At 40.6% G+C, this 17,191-nt stretch overlaps 1 protein-coding gene across 1 annotated transcript in view; it reads left to right on the top strand.

The window, feature by feature from the left end:
* The window catches only part of Rint1 (RAD50 interactor 1), a 137,436-nt gene that overhangs the window by 9,087 nt on the left and 111,158 nt on the right, over positions 1-17,191 (top strand). The window contains exons 4-5 of the mRNA XM_068347018.1: positions 9,244-9,417; positions 13,840-13,979. Of these exons, the coding sequence (XP_068203119.1) occupies positions 9,244-9,417; positions 13,840-13,979 (314 nt within the window). The remainder of the gene's footprint in view (positions 1-9,243; positions 9,418-13,839; positions 13,980-17,191) is intronic.

Genomic DNA, 17,191 nt, shown 5'->3' with positions numbered 1-17,191 from the left:
TGGTTCAGGCAAAACAAAAGTATTGCCCTCCTCTAGTGAAAGCAATACAGTACAGTAGTCGTCTGCCATTTCCTTGATTTTCCCCATTTTTTATACTTACCTACAGCGACAATATTGAGAACCTGGACATGAGGAAGTTCTGGCATTTTTGGTCATCACTGGTATTTGTAGAGAACCTCTAGAAAATGCTGGTTGATCCTAGGACTTTAATGCCTTCCCTGCTGAGCCATTCCTGTCTCCTCCACCTGTGGAGGCGCTGAAGGATACAACACCCATCGATGTGTTATTGTTTGCTGTGACCTCTACTGTCGTATTGTTGTTTCCGGTCCCCAAATCATTGACTCTATAATCTGGTGAGAGAGAGAAGCTTATGCACTTCTTTTCCCCCTCCAGCTTGCCCTTGGCTGGTGAACATTTTGACGCAGCTCCCTCTGCCGTAGAGAAGAAGGAAAAGTTGTCCAAGTCCAGGAAAACAGTTCTGCTGAAGTCCCATGACACTTCAATCAGTACGAATGGGAGTGGTGTGCTACCGAGAACTAACCCAGACGGGGAAAGTGTATCTGTATGTTGAACAGTTGCTCACATGTCTGCTACCGATGCTTGGCCTTTCACCTAATTGAGCACATGCATTGTCGACGGAGTGAAAGGCATCACTCTTTTCTCCTTTCTCATGGACAATCAAGCCATACATCAAGAGTTCTCCTTTAGGAGACTTATCCCCAAAGAGAGAGAAGTTTACTTGTGATGGAAGAGGGACCCATAATTGGCCTCCTTGCATGTTCAAGCGATGAGATATTCTCTTGTGTGAGTGTGAATGCAATCCACAGTCTCTTTGTGATTGATCCCTTTGTGATTATTCTCCACATGACTGATCATATTGTGATCATTTACCATGAGATCTTTTATCATGCTCTTGGTCTTCACTCGTTCGATCACTGAGCAATTGGTCACCATATGATCGGACACCTCCCACTTGTTCTTTGCATAATCATGACTCCTGAATCACAGGGGATGTTCCCATGGTCTCATGCTTGCAGGAACCAGATCACCTGTCACATCTCAGTGTTCCCAGTTCATGCACTGATATCATACAAGCACTTAGAAGCCCCATTCCATATGTGCAATCAGTGGAAAGGCTCCTCTCCAATAAGTGTCAGATACTTACTGGTACCACATTCTTCCGTTCACTCATCAGAAGTTAAGGTATTACGTTCTATAGCACTTCATCAGCTTCTGAGGCCATGGGATCTATTATCGTTGTTGTTGTTGTTGTCATTGTTATTGTTCTTATTCTTGTTGTTTTATTATTTATTTATTATTTATCATTTATTACTACTACTACTATTTGCCAATATACAACCCTAACTGGAAAAGCAGGATGCTTTAAGCCCAAGGGCTACAACAGGGAAAATAACCAAGTGAGAAAATGAAATAAGGAAACAAATAAAATATTGTGCCCAAGTGTATCCTCAAACAAGAGAAATCTAACCCAAGATAATGGAAGACCATGGTACAGAGGCTATTGCACTACCCAAGACTAGAGAACAATGGTTTGATTTTGTAATGTCCTTTTAGAAGAGCTGCTTACCAAAGGTGAAGCATCTCTTCTACCCTTACCAAGTGGAAAGTAGCCACTGAACAATTACAATGCAGTAGTTAACCCCTTAAATGAAGAAGAATTTTTTGGTTATATTCGTGTTGTCAGGTGTACAAGGAAAGAGGACTGTGTAAAAAGTAGGCCAGACTATTTGGTGTATGTGTTGACAAAGGAAAAATGATACGTAACGAGAGGGATCCAATGTAGTACTATCAAGTTGCTGTGTATGTGGAGAGAGGAGAAAGTAGAAAGAATAGGCCAGACTATTTTTAGTGCATGTGTAAGCAAAGTTAAAAATGAGCTGTAACCAGAGAGAAGCATCCAATATAGTACTGTTTGGCAAGTCAAAGGACCCAAAACACTCTAGCGGTAGTGTGTGTGTATATGTATGTGTGTGTATTTATGTATAGAATATATTTACAATCTGTCCATTACAATTTACCATACAGATGTCATAAAGGATGGTGTTTACCATTTCTAGCTATAACACTTAAGATCGTTCTGAGCAATATGCACCATATGTACCCATTCAAAGTTTGACCATATTTTGTACAAAATGCTTACAGAAATGTTTTTAGTAATTTTTGTCAACATAAATAATTTATGACCATGTATGATCTGTCCATATTAGGTACACAACACCTATAGGAAAGACTTTCATTATGCCAGGCAAAATGTAACGGATAAAGTCTTTGATTTTACACTGAGCACTTAGCTTACCTGATTTTTTATGGGTTTAGAGTTACCGATCACAGTCATTATCTTAAAGGGTTCAGGTTTGTCTAGTTAGGAAAAATACAATTTTCAATATTAAACTTAGCCGGTGATCATATAGCTGTCAGCTCTGCTGCCCGACAGAAAAACCTAAGGACAAAATACGCCAGCGATCGCTATACAGGTGGGGGTGTACATCAACTGCGCCATCTGTCGAGCAGGTACTCAAGTACTCCATGTCAACACAGAACCAATTTTCTCTCTGTCGTGCCACTGGCAAGACCTACTAAATACGCTGTTACTAACTGGATTTGTTTTCACAACTATTTGGTGAAGTACACTATTCCAGTTTTGAGCTTTCGCTATGCAGGGGTTTTATCTTCATCTCAAAACTTGAAATCGTTTTGGATAGATTTAATTATGGTGACAAAGAGAGTATGGACTCTCTTTCACTTTTAAATGGCCGACCCTTCCCTTAGACGGAAGTGTGTTTAGGTTTTTAGTAATTTTGCTTAACACGTTTTAGATCTATATATTTTATATCTCCGCCTTTATTAGGCCTCTTCGATTAACTTTCCATTTATTATAAACATATAAAAATAAATTTTTATGTTTTGTTTATATGCGACCTTTCCTGATAGTAGGCGGTCCTAACTTGGAACCGAAGTTAATCAACGTTGAGCCCGTTATATCGTATTTAGCCTTTAAAGAATTTAAAACTATTTAAATTTAATGTTTTATGAAAGAATTTCTTTGATAGTCTCGTACTGTTTTCAAAGATGAACTAACGTTTAGTTTTTTAGACTACGCAGTTGTTGACGTTCAGGACGTTCAACATGCGCTCTATCGTTACGATAGAGAGAGAGTGTATCACGGTTTCACTTTGCAGTAAGAGTAAATCGATTCTGACGTTTCGTTCATTCTTTCTTAGCTTAAATGGTTAAATTCTAAATTAAAGGAACTTTTTATTTGGAAAACCTTTCAGTTTTTTCCTTTAGCCAAATAACATGTTTTGACGATATATATTTGGGCTCATCTCTCAGGTGCGAAATCAAGAGAGAAAGAGAGAGAGAGATAGAGACGGAGGGAGAGAGAGGAGAAAAAACGTTCCGTTCAAGCGGATAACGTTGTTCTAGTGTTACTCTCCTCCCTAGTCGCTGTACGGGGAAGAAGGTAAAATGTTTCTAGGGTTTTATTCTTGTCCCCAGGCTATGTGCGGTGAGAGATTGTAAACGTAGTTTATTTGAACTAGTGTTTAGTCTCTTTTCCAGGCACTGAATTCTTTATCTTTATATATGTTTTCTGTTTTTGCTAGTATTAATTTCGATTTCAGTGAAATAAGTGCAAAACAGAAAATCGAAGTGATAAAGTGATATGCGCAAAGTGTTACAGTGTTGCGTCCTAGGGTTCGTCTGTCCGTGCCTGTCGTTCACCTAGTCCGGGACCTCTTGCAAGCTCCCAAGCCCAGGGGAGAAGTAATGTCGAACGACTTATGGGTTCGTCAGGCCTTGATCAACGAACAGACGTTTTTCCCTCCGTGGTTTCGGGCGTATCTACCCAAGATCGCCCCACCCACACAAAGACGAGAGAGCCCATTTACTTCTCGTCTGCGGAAGAGGTTTCTCGTAAGAAACCTTGGACCAAGGTCTCGCAGCTTATTAAGCGCAAGTCGGTCCCTTCCGCGCAAGTCCAACGGCCCAGGTGTAGCCACTGGGTCAGTTCGGACTCGCTGCAGTCTTCCGATGACTGCACACCTCCTAAGAGAGGCAAAGTGGTACCGCAACAGGCAGTAACACCGTCTGTTGCCGCACCTGCTGCTGTAGACCCTAAGTGGTCTTTGCTACAGTCTATGCAGACACAGTTAGCATCTTTTATGCAGGAGTATCGTGCGGAGAAGGTTGACGCTGCACCCGTTAGCCTACAACCAACCACGGTTGTGCGTACAGTAGACACTGACGCTACCTGCGCCCGCACTCCGCCTGTGAGAGTTCCACCACCCATGCGCTGTGTACCCTGCCAGCCGCACGTTGACGTTCACAGACGCACGCTACCCTCCGTTGACGTTCGCGAGTTACCACAACAACAGGAGGGTGGAGTTAAGTTGCTTTGTTTTGACGCTGTGTGTCAACCTCCGCAACCCACTGTGGTTACCGCTACTCGCCCGCAGCAGACTAGTCAGTCAGGAGTAGAGGCTTTGCTTCCCCACACAGCTATGGTTGTTGCCAGCTCACAGACTGTCAAGCAGTTACATGACGTTGCCTTCTGGTCTGCTACTAATGCACCAGTGCTGTATGTCCTCACGCACCTGGTGTGGTTGACAGTTCAGTTTTTGACAGTTCACAGACTGTCAAGCAGTTACATAACGTTGCCTTCTGGTCTGCTGCTACTGCACCAGTGAGACCCTCACTGAGATAACCTAGCTTTTCTCGGACAAGGTTCCTGTAGATGAGAAAGTGCTGTTCTCCCTCCTACTGATATTCCTTTGAGGACTCTGTCATTTGGAGAGGAGCCTTAAGCTGCTTAGCCTCCTATGGACTTTAATTAAATCAAGATGATTTTTTAAGGATCTTCGTCCGGATCTTGTAACTGCTGCTCCTCGTTCGCCTAACGTCAGAACTTACACTAGGCCTAGCTACTTCGAAGCCGTTGTTGTTAAGCTAGTGCTCTCTCGCTCTCCTAGAGAGCGTTACGTTGGCTAGGCGACTGGTTTTTGCACCAGGAGGAGTTTTAGGGATACAGCCTTTGATTTGCCTTCTTTTAAACTGGCTTATAGAGCGAGAGTCTGATAGGACTCGAGAGAAGTTCTCGGCTTGGGAGTTCATGCCTCTGCCCAGGTAGACTTCTCAATTCTGGTAGACTCGCCCTGGCGCCTAGCCAGGAGACGCTCCAAGTTGTTTTCAGGTCAACTTCTCAACTTTTGTCGAGCCTTTGAAGTTTTGCTGTACTATTATGTCACACATAACAAGGCTTCCAGGGATGGTAAATGGTTCCGCCTCAGTCGCTAACCCCGTCTGTTGCCACACCTGCTCCCGTAGACCCTAAATGGGCTTTGCTGCAAGACATGCAGTCCAAGCTTGTGTCCTTGATAGAGGACTTAAATACGGAGAAGAACCTTCTGGCCAACAACCTTCCAACCGGTTGGTTGTGCGCCCTGTTGACGCTGAGGTATCCTTCTCGCGTCTGCCAGTTGAGGTGGTTCCTCCACCGATGCGACCCAGTGTGGGTTGCCAGTCGCACGTTGACGTTAAGCGACGCTCGGAGGTGGTTGTTGACGTTCAGTGTGTCACTAGGAAGACGTTCAACAACCAGCAGAGGTGACTTGTTGTGACGCAGTGCGTCAACCTCAGCAACCCGGTAGGGTGTTGACTGCACAACCCAGACAGTCTAGACAGTTTCGGGTTGACGCTGTACTTCCTCGCGCACCCATGGTTGTTGACAGTTCACAGACTGTGCATCAGTGCCATGATATTGCGTCCGGCTCCGTCACGCATCCACCAGTGCGACCGGATTCAGCGAGTCAGACGTTGCCCACTCCGTTGTCGTTTCCTCATCAGTTTCGGATGAGGAACCCTCTGATGAGGACGTTGCTGAACAAGACGATCAACCCCCAGCCCTGCTATCCATCCAGAAGATGCTGAAGAAGGAACGCTGCCCAGTCAGGCTGTGGATGAGTCTGGTAGGGACACTGTCATCCGTGGATCAATTTGTGTCACTAGGAAGACTACACCTCCGTCCTCTTCTATACCATCTAGCTTTTCACTGGAAAAAGGACAAGACGCTAGAAGCGGTCTCGATCCCGGTTTCCGGAAAGATAAAGTCTGGTCTGACTTGGTGAAAGGACTATATCAACCTTAGAGAGGGTCTTCCCCTGACTGTTCAGACTCCCAACCACGTTCTCTTCTCGGACGCATAGGACGTAGGCTGGGGTGCGACATTAGACGGTAGGGAATGCTCGGGATTATGGAACTCGAGTCAAAGGACAATGCATTTCAACTGCAAGAAGCTACTGGCAGTACGTCTGACCTGGAAAAGCTTCAGGTCTCTCCTTCAAGGCAAAGTGGTGGAGGTGAACTCGGACAATACCACGGCTTTGGCGTACATCTCCAAGCAAGGAGGGACCTACTCTCTGACATGGTACGAGATCGCTAGGGACCTCCGCACCTGGTCGAAAGGTCTAGACATTTCACTAGTAACGAGGTTCATCCAAGGCAACTTGAATGTCATGGCAGATTGTCTCAGTCGGAAGGGACAAATAATTCCAACAGAATGGACCCTCCACAAGGAGGTATGCAAGAGACTTTGGGCCACCTGGAGCCAGCCAACCATAGATCTCTTCGCAACCTCGATGACCAAGAGGCTCCCAATATTTTGCTCACCAATCCCGGACCCAGCAGCAGTTCATATAGATGCCTTTCTACTAGATTGGTCACATCTAGATCTATATGCATTCCCTCCGTTCTAGATTGTCAACAAGGTACTGCAGAAGTTCGCCTCTCACGAAGGGACAAGGTTGACGCTAGTTGCTTCCCTCTGGCCCGCGAGAGAATGGCTCACCGAGGTACTTCGATGGCTAGTAGACGTTCCCAGAACACCTCCCCTAAGGGTGGACCTTCTACGTCAGCCACGCGTAAAGAAGGTACACCAAGGCCTCCACGCTCTTCGTCTGACTGCCTTCAGACTATCGAAAGACTCTCGAGAGCTAGAGGCTTTTCGAAGGAGGCAACCAGAGCGATTGCTAGAGCAAGGAGAACATCCACCCTTAGAGTCTACCAATCGAAGTGGGAAATCTTCCGAAACTGGTGCAAGTCAGTATCCGTATCCTCGACCAGTACCTCTGTAACTCAAATAGCTGACTTTCTCTTATATCTGAGGAAAGAACGATCTCTTTCAGCTCCCACTATCAAGGGTTACAGAAGCATGTTGGCATCAGTCTTCCGTCACAGAGGCTTAGATCTTTCCAACAATAAAGATCTACAGGACCTCCTTAAGTCTTTTGAGACCACGAAGGAGCGTCGTTTGGTTACACCTGGTTGGAATTTAGACGTGGTACTAAGATTCCTTATGTCAGACAGGTTCGAACCGCTACAATCAGCCTCCCTGAAAGATCTCACCTTTAAGACTCTTTTCCTGATATGCTTAGCCACAGCTAAAAGAGTCAGTGAGATTCATGCCTTCAGCAAGAACATCGGATTCTCATCCGAAACGGCTACATGTTCTACAACTTGGTTTTCTAGCCAAACACGAGCTGCCTTCTCGGCCTTGACCAATATCGTTCGATATTCCAAACTTATCGTATAGTTGGAAATGAACTAGAAAGAGTCTTATGTCCTGTAAGAGCTCTTAAGTTCTATTTAAAACCTTTACGAGGCCCGTCTGAAGCTTTATGGTGTTCAGTTAAGAATCCATCTTTGCCTATGTCAAAGAATGCTTTATCCTATTTTATCAGACTGTTTATACGAGAAGCTCATTCCCATCTGAATGAGGAAGACCAAGCTTTGCTGAAGGTAAGGACACACGAAGTTAGAGCTGTCGCAACTTCCGTGGCCTTTAAACAAAATAGATCTCTGCAAAGTATATTCGACGCAACCTATTGGAAAAGCAAATCAGTGTTCGCGTCTTTTTATCTTAAGAATGTCCAGTCTCTTTACGAGAACTGCTACACTCTGGGACCATTCGTAGCAACGAGTGCAGTAGTGGGTGAGGGCTCAACCACTACAATTCCCTAATTCCATAACCTTTTTTAATCTTTCTCTTGAAATGTTTTATTATTGTTTTTGGGTTGTCCGGAAGGCTAAGAAGCCTTTCGCATCCTACTTGATTTGGCGGGTGGTCAAAGTCATTTCTTGAGAAGCGCCTAGATTAGAGGTTTTGATGAGGTCCTTTAGTATGGGTTGCAACCCTTCATACTTCAGCTCCTAGGAGTCGCTCAGCATCCTATGAGGATCGCGAGGCTCAGTAAGGAAGACGTACTTAAAAAGGCAGAGTAATTGTTCAAGTCGACTTCCTTACCAGGTACTTATTTATTTTATGTTTGTTATTTTGAATAACTGCTAAAATGAAATACAAAATACTTAGCTCATAATAATGTCAACATGTAATGCTGGTCTCTACCCACCCCCCTGGGTGTGAATCAGCTATATGATCACCGGCTAAGTTTAATATTGAAAAATGTTATTTTCATTACTAAAATAAATTTTTGAATATACTTACCCGGTGATCATAGATTAAAGGACCCTCCCTTCCTCCCCAATAGAGACCCAGTGGGCCGAGGAGAAAATTGGTTCTGTGTTGACATGGAGTACTGTACTTGAGTACCTGCTCGACAGATGGCGCAGTTGATGTACACCCCCACCTGTATAGCGATCGCTGGCGTATTTTGTCCTTAGGTTTTTCTGTCGGGCAGCAGAGCTGACAGCTATATGATCACCGGGTAAGTATATTCAAAAATTTATTTTACTAATGAAAATAACATTTTATATGGAATTTTTTTTATTTTAATTCAGTTTTATATTCTGTATCAAGTGTGGCATTTTATTTTCATACTATAGTACAGTATATGAATGTGTTAGTGAATGCATGCAAAGGTGTTGAAGGTTCTTTTATTATTTATTAATTTTGGTTTGGGCATTAGTAACTTCAGCATTGATATCATGTGATTTATTTCCAACTCAGTCAATCATTTGCAAAACAAATTGAGGTTTTATTTTAGTTTGATGATGCATAGTTGGTGCCTTTTCAGTCTTGATCAAAATAAGTAGAAGTGATTAAGATTGTATTGGTAATAAAACCTCTGACGTTTGATAATCTGTATGAAAAGTATGTCAATGTTTTTTAACATAATGGTATCATGTTTTTGTCCAATCACATATTTAGATATGCAGTGTGAATAGATATAACTCGAGAAGAAAACAACTTGATTTTCTATTTTTCAGCAAGGAAATTGAATCATCTTTGCACATTGGAGCTGAAGGCCAAGCATTGCTTGGATATAGACGTCTTTTTGACTCGACAAAGACTATCCAGAGTTCCCGTTGCTTGAATCTTGTTAAATTTGTTACCAGTACGCTGGTTCATTGGAATAAAGTCTACACTCAAAGGTTTACAAGGTAAGAAATTTAAGGATATTTTTTTGTAGTTTCAACATGATAAAATGTAGTTTGTTCTTACACCTTTACAAAGCCTTGTCCTCTAATTGGAGTATGCGTTCAGTGTAACTGGAACTCTGCGTGTAGAATTTATAAAGAGGTGTTGGTAGTCACTGGCAGGTGGCAGAGAAGCCCTACCCACTCACCAGCATACTGAGTAGCCACTTCCTTTTCAGCCAAAGTGTAAAAAAGATTTACTTCAGGCATCTCCAACTGGCTGTTTTAATGTTTTACTTAACTTTTAGATAAATTGGTTGGCAGATAAATGTAACTGGCGTCAGTTGTCAGTGCAATTTGCTGATATTCACATTCTTCTGCCTGTTAGACAACATTACCATTTACTGTTTATTGCTTCGCTAGTGTAGCCTGGTGACAACCTAATCCTTAAGAAGTTGGCTTTCTTTGGACATTATTGTACTCCTTCAGATGAAGGAGTTTCTCTTGCCACAGAGTGTGATGGGGACGGGTGCCACCCTTATTTTTTCCACCCTTATTTTTTCCATTGGTGTCTTTCAATTCTCGGAAAGGCACTAAGGATGATCACCTATTTGTGAGGTCTCTTCATAAAATTCATGTGATCGCTTTCCCTGTTGGAGTGTCATCATTAGTCTGGATGACCCTTTAGAAGGCAAACTTTAAGTTTTCTTCTCCTCTGCCTCAACCTCATGAAAGTAATCCCTGCCATTTACAGAAGAGGGTACAGAAGGTGCCATGGAAGAAGCCATGGAAAACCAATCAATAGGAGTTGTAAACACATGACAACTACTGTTTCTCTTCTCTTGGGGGAGAAAGTGCAGAACAAAAACAGCCCTGCAGGTCTGAATTAAAGGGTTCAACCTTTCTTTTTTCCCCTTCCTGGACACTCACTCTCTCTCTCTCTCTCTCTCTCTCTCTCTCTCTCTCTCTCTCTCTCTTTTTTGAGGTTCCTTATTATACACACATAGAATAGATTTAACAGAAATCTCTGTTTCTTGAGAAAGTGTCGGATAAATACTACACAATATAAACTTTTACAGTGATTAAAAAAATCATTCAATTTCGTCAGCTGATCTGTAGCTGTAGCCAATAGCATAACATACAGTATACTGTACGTACTGAAAGGTGTCTAATAATCCTGGTTTTCGATGTTATCTGAACTTCGTTTAGTAATTTTTGTACTTTTCTAATACCAATTTAAGATGTATTTTAACCATAGCAATTACGATTGTTTTTATTTTGGTTTTGTCGTCATGACGGTATTACGATTATGCTCTCATATAGTTAACAGAGTATGGTTGATATGATTTTGCTCCCTATCGCGTAATCCTTGAAGAAAAGAAGAGCATTGTTCAACGAGCTCTCGACCAGATTCTTATTAAAATACGTATCGAACAACAATAACAGAGGAATTAGCTGTTGATCTGACGATCCACAGTCATCTGCGTACATGATGTAAACAAAGATATTGAATGTAAGTATTAGTAAATGTAAGAACTAAATTTATTTTATACTATCGCAAAATAATTTTAACAACTTACTTTGTTAGTTAACGTTACAAAACTACATTCACAAATAAAGAGCCCGCGATGTACTGGGAAGAGCGGAGAGAGGAAAGGTCCCCTTTTGTTCCTTTGTTTTGATGTCGGCTACCCCCTAAAATTTGGGGAAGTGCTTTGGTAAATAGATAGATATACATTTACAAGTATGTATGTACATTTTTTCGTAAAATTAGATTCCTTGTTTCGGTATTAAATTAAAAATTAGAATTTATATGTTTGTAAGCTTAAATAGATTCTTATTAACCATGTATTATTCATATTGCATTTATAAATAAAATACAGAATTGAGAATGGTTATTTGTGGTTTAATTTAGTGACAAGTAAATTCAGAAATAAGTAAATTCAACTTGAAGTTGTATCTCAACTTAAGTCGCCTCTTCTGGAACCAATTACTTGCATAAGGTGAGGTATACCTGTATATTGGTTTTCCTTGATTGTCTACCATTTCCTTATAGTGATCTAGCCTAACACCTACTGCATCCTCATGGCTAGGTGGTTCGTAAGTTGACAAGTCCTCACTTTCGCTCCTGTACTGGACTGAAGTAAACTAGCCAATTTGATTATAGGGACTTCCTCCCTCCTAAGAATAACTCTCTTATTAAAGAATGATGTGCATGAGTGTTGTAATTCAAGGGGTATTAGTATGTTGTGTGTGGTTGGAAAAAGTGTATGGTAGAGTGCTATTTAAGAGGATTAAAGATAAAACAAAATGCAATCTTAAAAGTACAGGGTGGTTTTAGAAGAGGTAGCAGATGTATGGATCAGATTTTTACAGTTAGGCAGATATGCGAGAAATGTTTAGCAAAAGGCAAAGAGGTGTATGTTTTGTTTATGGATCTGGAGAAAGCTTATGATGGAGTTTAACAGGGAGGCTATGTGGAATGTGATGAGGTTATATGGAATTGGTGGAAGGTTGTTGCAAGCAGTGAAGAGTTTTTACATAAGCAGTAAAGTGTGTGTTATGATAGGAAATGAAGCGCGTGAGTGGTTTAAAGAGAGAGAGGCAGTGATGTGTGATGTTGCCATGATTGTTCAATTTGTTTGTTGATGGAGTTGTGAGAGGTGAATGCTTGAGTGCTTGGTCGAGGTTTGAAACTGATTATCGAGAGTGATCATGAGTGGAAGATGAATAAGTTGTTGTTTGTAGACTCGAAGGGGAATCTGGGTCGATTAGTGACAGAGTTTGGAAGTGTATGTAAGAGAAGGAAGTTGAGAGTTAATGTGGGTAAGAGCAAGGTAATTAAATGCACGAGAAGGGAAGGTGGTGTTAGGTTAAATGTAATGTTGAAGGGAGAGTTACTTGAGGAAGTAGATAAGTTCAAGTACTTGGGGTCTGTTGGTGCTGTAAATGGTGGAATGGAAGCAGATGTACTTCAGAGAGTGAAAGAAGGATGTAAAGTGTTGGGGGCAGTGAAGGGTGTGGTAAAGAATAAAGGGTTAGGAATGAATGTAAAGAGAGTTCTGTATGAAAGTGTTGGATCGCAGTTGTGGGGAATGAAGTGACGGAGACATAAAAATTGAATGTGTTCAAGATGAAATGTCTAATGAGTATGGCTGGTATATCTCGATTAAATAGGGTTAGGAACAAAGTAGTGAGGGTGAGAACAGGTGTAAAAATGATTTAGCAGCTAGAGTAGATAGGAATGTGTTGAGGTGATTTGGTGATGCAGAAAGAGTAGAAAATGGGTGTCTGCTGAAGAAGGTGATGTATGCCAGAGTAGATGGGAAAAGTACAAGAGGAAGGCCAAGGTTTGGGTGGATGGATGGAGTGCAGAAAGCTCTAGGTGATAGGAGGATAAATGTGAGAGTCAAAAGAGCTTGCTAGAAATAGTAATGAATGGTGAGCGATTGTGACACAGTTTCGGTAGACCCTGCTGCTTCCTCCTGTTGCCCGCTGAGGTAGCAGCAGTATCCGATTTTAAGCATATGAAGCTTCATTTGGGGTTGATAACGGGGGAGGGTGAGCTTTGGCACCCTAGCAGTACCAACCAAACTCGGCTGAGTCCTTCGTTAGGCTGGAAGGAGCTAAGAGAAGAAAAGTCCCTCCCCTATTTGTTCTTTTTTTTTATGTCGACTACCTCCCAAAATTGGAGAAGTGCCTTGTTAGATAAATTGATAGATTAAAGAACAAAAGTATGAATTCATATGGGAAGAAATCACAATTTTTTTAAAGTAATTTTTTCCCCTAGCTATACAAACCTGAGTCCTTTAATTTACAGTTCCCACTTCCAGTTTTGCTGAAAGCATTTTCCGGTTAAAGAACCTAGCCTTGTATTGTTAGAGAAGACATGAAGTAATTTGAAAATTTTTTCATTTTTATAAAGTTCTCTATAAGTTTGTCCCCTGTAAAGGGTATCTTTGTCAATGCACCTCACACCATGCACTGTAGGCTTTACTAAAGATCTTTGCATCATTCCTTTGGCTCTAAGCTGCACCCACTTTTAGCCTACAACTTTAACCCCATTCCTGTTCCCTTTATTTCATATTTCATCTACAACTTCTGAGTAGCTTTTGGGTTTCCCCTTAGTTCCACCTTGATATTGAATAGCTTTCCCAGTTCCAGCTTTGTGCTTTTTGTTCCACAAATCTTTACAAATACTGTATATATCCACCTTGAAAGTGTTCATTGACTGTGTTGCATTTCTTGAAATTTTGATAAGATCCTTAAAACAATATTGTTGCCAAAGGTATGTGCTCAAGTCAGATGCCCACTATAGTTTCTCATTATGTTATTGGAGATTGGGATCACTGCTATGTTGAATATTTGTTGTATCGCATAAGATGAAAATTTTTGTCCAGTCTGCAACAGGTTTCCGTTTTCTTTCATAATCATATTTCTTCACAGTGAATTTGAGGATGTGCTGAAGACTATCAAATGGCCATTTACTAGTTCAAATGAAGGTGTCAGTCAACCACCAGCCTCACCAGAGGCTGTACAGAGACTTTGTACACTTACACAGTATCTGCTACAATTAAGTTTACCAGGTAAGCTTCATTAACTTTTTTTTTTCATACACAAATACAAACCATTGTCCTTAAGTAGGAGTATGATTTCAGTGAAGCTGGAAATGGCTGTTTAAATTTTTAATGAGGTGACCGTAGTTGCTGGCAGATGGAGGGTAGGCCCCGTCCACCTGCCTGGTAAAGTAACCCTCAATTTGATTTTGGCCACCCCGTAGTACAGGTGTGCTTTGTTGCTATCTAGTATCTAGCTGTTTTAATTTTTGCTTTTTCTTTTATATCGAATAAAAGTGCTGGCAGATTATCATGTTATAAAGGTATTTATTTTGATGACTGCTCTATTTAGCCAAGGACCAGGGTGTTGGGTGCATTAATTCTGCATTTGATTTTTTAAAGGGTTATATTTTACATAAAAGTAATAATAATCGCAATAGAACATGCATAGACACGATAAAGTTTTAAGATATGTTGTGGAAAAAAACGTTACCTTCGCAAATATAAATATACTAAAAAAAGATGAGAAATAATTTTTAACATATTCTTGGTAAACCGGTTGATATTTTGTGGTAAACCAAGCACGTCTTTATAAAGCTCATGATAGTAAAACCTAATTAATGGAAAATCATGTTTACAACCATGCAGATATTTAAACAACTCCATTTTTAATAACAAGCTGGAAAATACATTTCCATGATTATTGAAATAGGCCTAACCATGTAGCCAATGCATTTAGTGCATATAACTTTGATTTCTTTTTTTTTCTTATTACACCAACTTGGGTGTTCGTTATATTTCATTATTCAGATGCTAAGTATCTTTGTATTTTATCAAAAGAAATCATAATAACTTTCGATATAATGCTATAAAGGTTAAAGGTTAAAGGTGTCTGGTTTCAGTTCCAGTTCCATCAGAATAGATGCTCACCAGAACGTCAGCCGGGCAAGCCCAACCCCCCACTGTGGTGCCCTACCACAGCAGTAGCCTCCCCAGTAAACAGCTTAAACTCACGGCCCTGGGCGGGGATCGATCTCTTGCCACGCGAATGCGAGGCAAACACGTTACCACTGTACTAGGCCAATGCTTCTATGCAGTCCTTCCTGCTGCTATATATTGTTGATCTAACACACACACAGCCGCCATAGATGTTTCTATGGGGAAATTTTTTTTTATTTTCTTTTAATAAGCATTTATTGAATTAACAATCATTCGCTGTGACTCTATAGTTAATCACCGATACTTATTATCAGATAAAGATGATGACAATAGTTGGGTATATACTAATCAGTAATCACATGAGTATCTAAAGTGGATTCATAACTACTGTTCCGAAATCACTGTGTTTGACCGATGTTTGCAACTACGGCTGATGCTGTAGCACCTGGGTCAAGCAACTCCCTTGGTATGCACTGGCTGACGTTGGGGGTATTAGGGTGAATTCCCCCCCCCCCCAGTACTATGTGGCTGGTGATTCATAGTTTGGGTAGGTAATGTTACATTTGTATTATGGATTGAAATCGAAGCCAAAGCTGAAGTAGAGTCTAAATGGTCGTGTCTTAGAAGCAACATTCAGGGCTATCAATCACACCCAACTTCTCTGTGGAATCTAGGTGTATCTGTGGTTTATTATGTTTAAGGTTACGGATATTTACCCTTTATATTCTATAAATACTGGTACGGTTTTATGCATCTTCGCTAATATAATTAATAATACACTATGCTATTAAATATTTGTTTCTACATTGCTTGAAGTATACATAGGTAATGTTGGTAGTCCTGTGTTGAATGCAGATTTCAAATTGTTTCATCTCTTTAGTTTGAAGTAATTACTATATTTTGAAATAATTTCTATGCCATAATTTTTTCTTATGATTATTATAAATATCATAGATTTTATATTTCTGCATCGTATGTTAGCTTCATTTTGTTTGATAGAGCTTTCAGTGTAGGAAAAAAGTAAGTTTTCGAGATATGCGTTGTAGTTTCCAATTAGTGAATTTCGAACGAAATCTTCTTAAATTTGTTGCATCAGTTTAGATGTTGATTGAGTGTCCAAGTTTCTTGACCGAGATATTATGCCATTTTCACTATTTCATGGATAGCAGTTGCATTCTCCTGCTATCAAGGATTCTAATTTGAGTGTAATGTGGATTTCCATTTTAAGTTTCCTGTGGAAACTAGCTTATTTGATAAAATTTAAGTGTGGTTGACATAGGGAGTATATAATTAGTTTAACTAAATTTGGTGGGATCAATGCTCTTTGCTGTTGTGATGACAGGTAATCTACCCTTTATAATAAAAAGCATGTTTCTAGTTATATTTACAGTGTAAACAGATGTATATTTCTTTCTGATCATGTTCCCATTATATCTCCAAGTTCTCATCTCTCCCAAATCCATCAATTAGGGAGGAGAGGGAGTAGGCATACCCTGGTAAAAGGAGGAGGTGTGTGTATATCTATCTAAATATTTAATCGCCATTTTGATGGGTCACGTACACTTGTACTTAATAATCTGTCAATCCCTCCTCTACCACCCCGCAAGTCATAATTCTAAGGTCAAAAGTGGGACCATTGCTAACTGTAGAGTGAGCAGGGCTTATCCTCCACCTGCCAGTAACTGCAACCACCCTATAAAAGTTTAACAGCCATTCCAGCTTTAGTGAAATCATACTCATATTTAAGGACTCAGGTTTGTACATTTAGGAAAAATACAAATTAACGGATTATGTGTTGATAACTAAAAGAATGTTTGGAATATTGAAAGACATGCACATGTTTAGGGGTATGGCTAATGGTATGTCTGATCATTTTTTTGATGGAAGGAAAATTAGTTGTAGTAAAAGAGTGGGGGGATGTAAAAGGGAGCTAGTGAGGGTTGAAGAGTTAATAAACCGGAGGTAAAAAGTAAATATCAAGAAAGGTTGAAAATGGCATATGACAGAGTGAAAGTAAGAGAAACTGGTAATTTAGAGGAGGATTAGAAGTTAGTACATAAAAGAAAATTTTGTTGGGATTACAAGTGGTGTGTGTGGCAAGAAGTTTGTTGGAGGCAGCATGAGGAAGGGCAGTGAATGGTGAAATGAAGGAGTGAAGGTAAAAGTTGAAGAGAAAAAGAGGGTATTTGAAGAATGGCTGCAGAGTAATAGTGTAGAGAAGTATGAAAGATATAGAGAGAAAAATGTGGAAGTAAAGCGAAAGGTAACTGAGGCAAAGAGGGTGGCTGACATGAGGTAGGGTC

This window comes from Palaemon carinicauda, chromosome 23 (assembly GCF_036898095.1).
Source record: "Palaemon carinicauda isolate YSFRI2023 chromosome 23, ASM3689809v2, whole genome shotgun sequence".
Classification (NCBI taxonomy): domain Eukaryota; kingdom Metazoa; phylum Arthropoda; class Malacostraca; order Decapoda; family Palaemonidae; genus Palaemon; species Palaemon carinicauda.
This window is presented reverse-complemented; position numbering and strand designations above follow the sequence as displayed.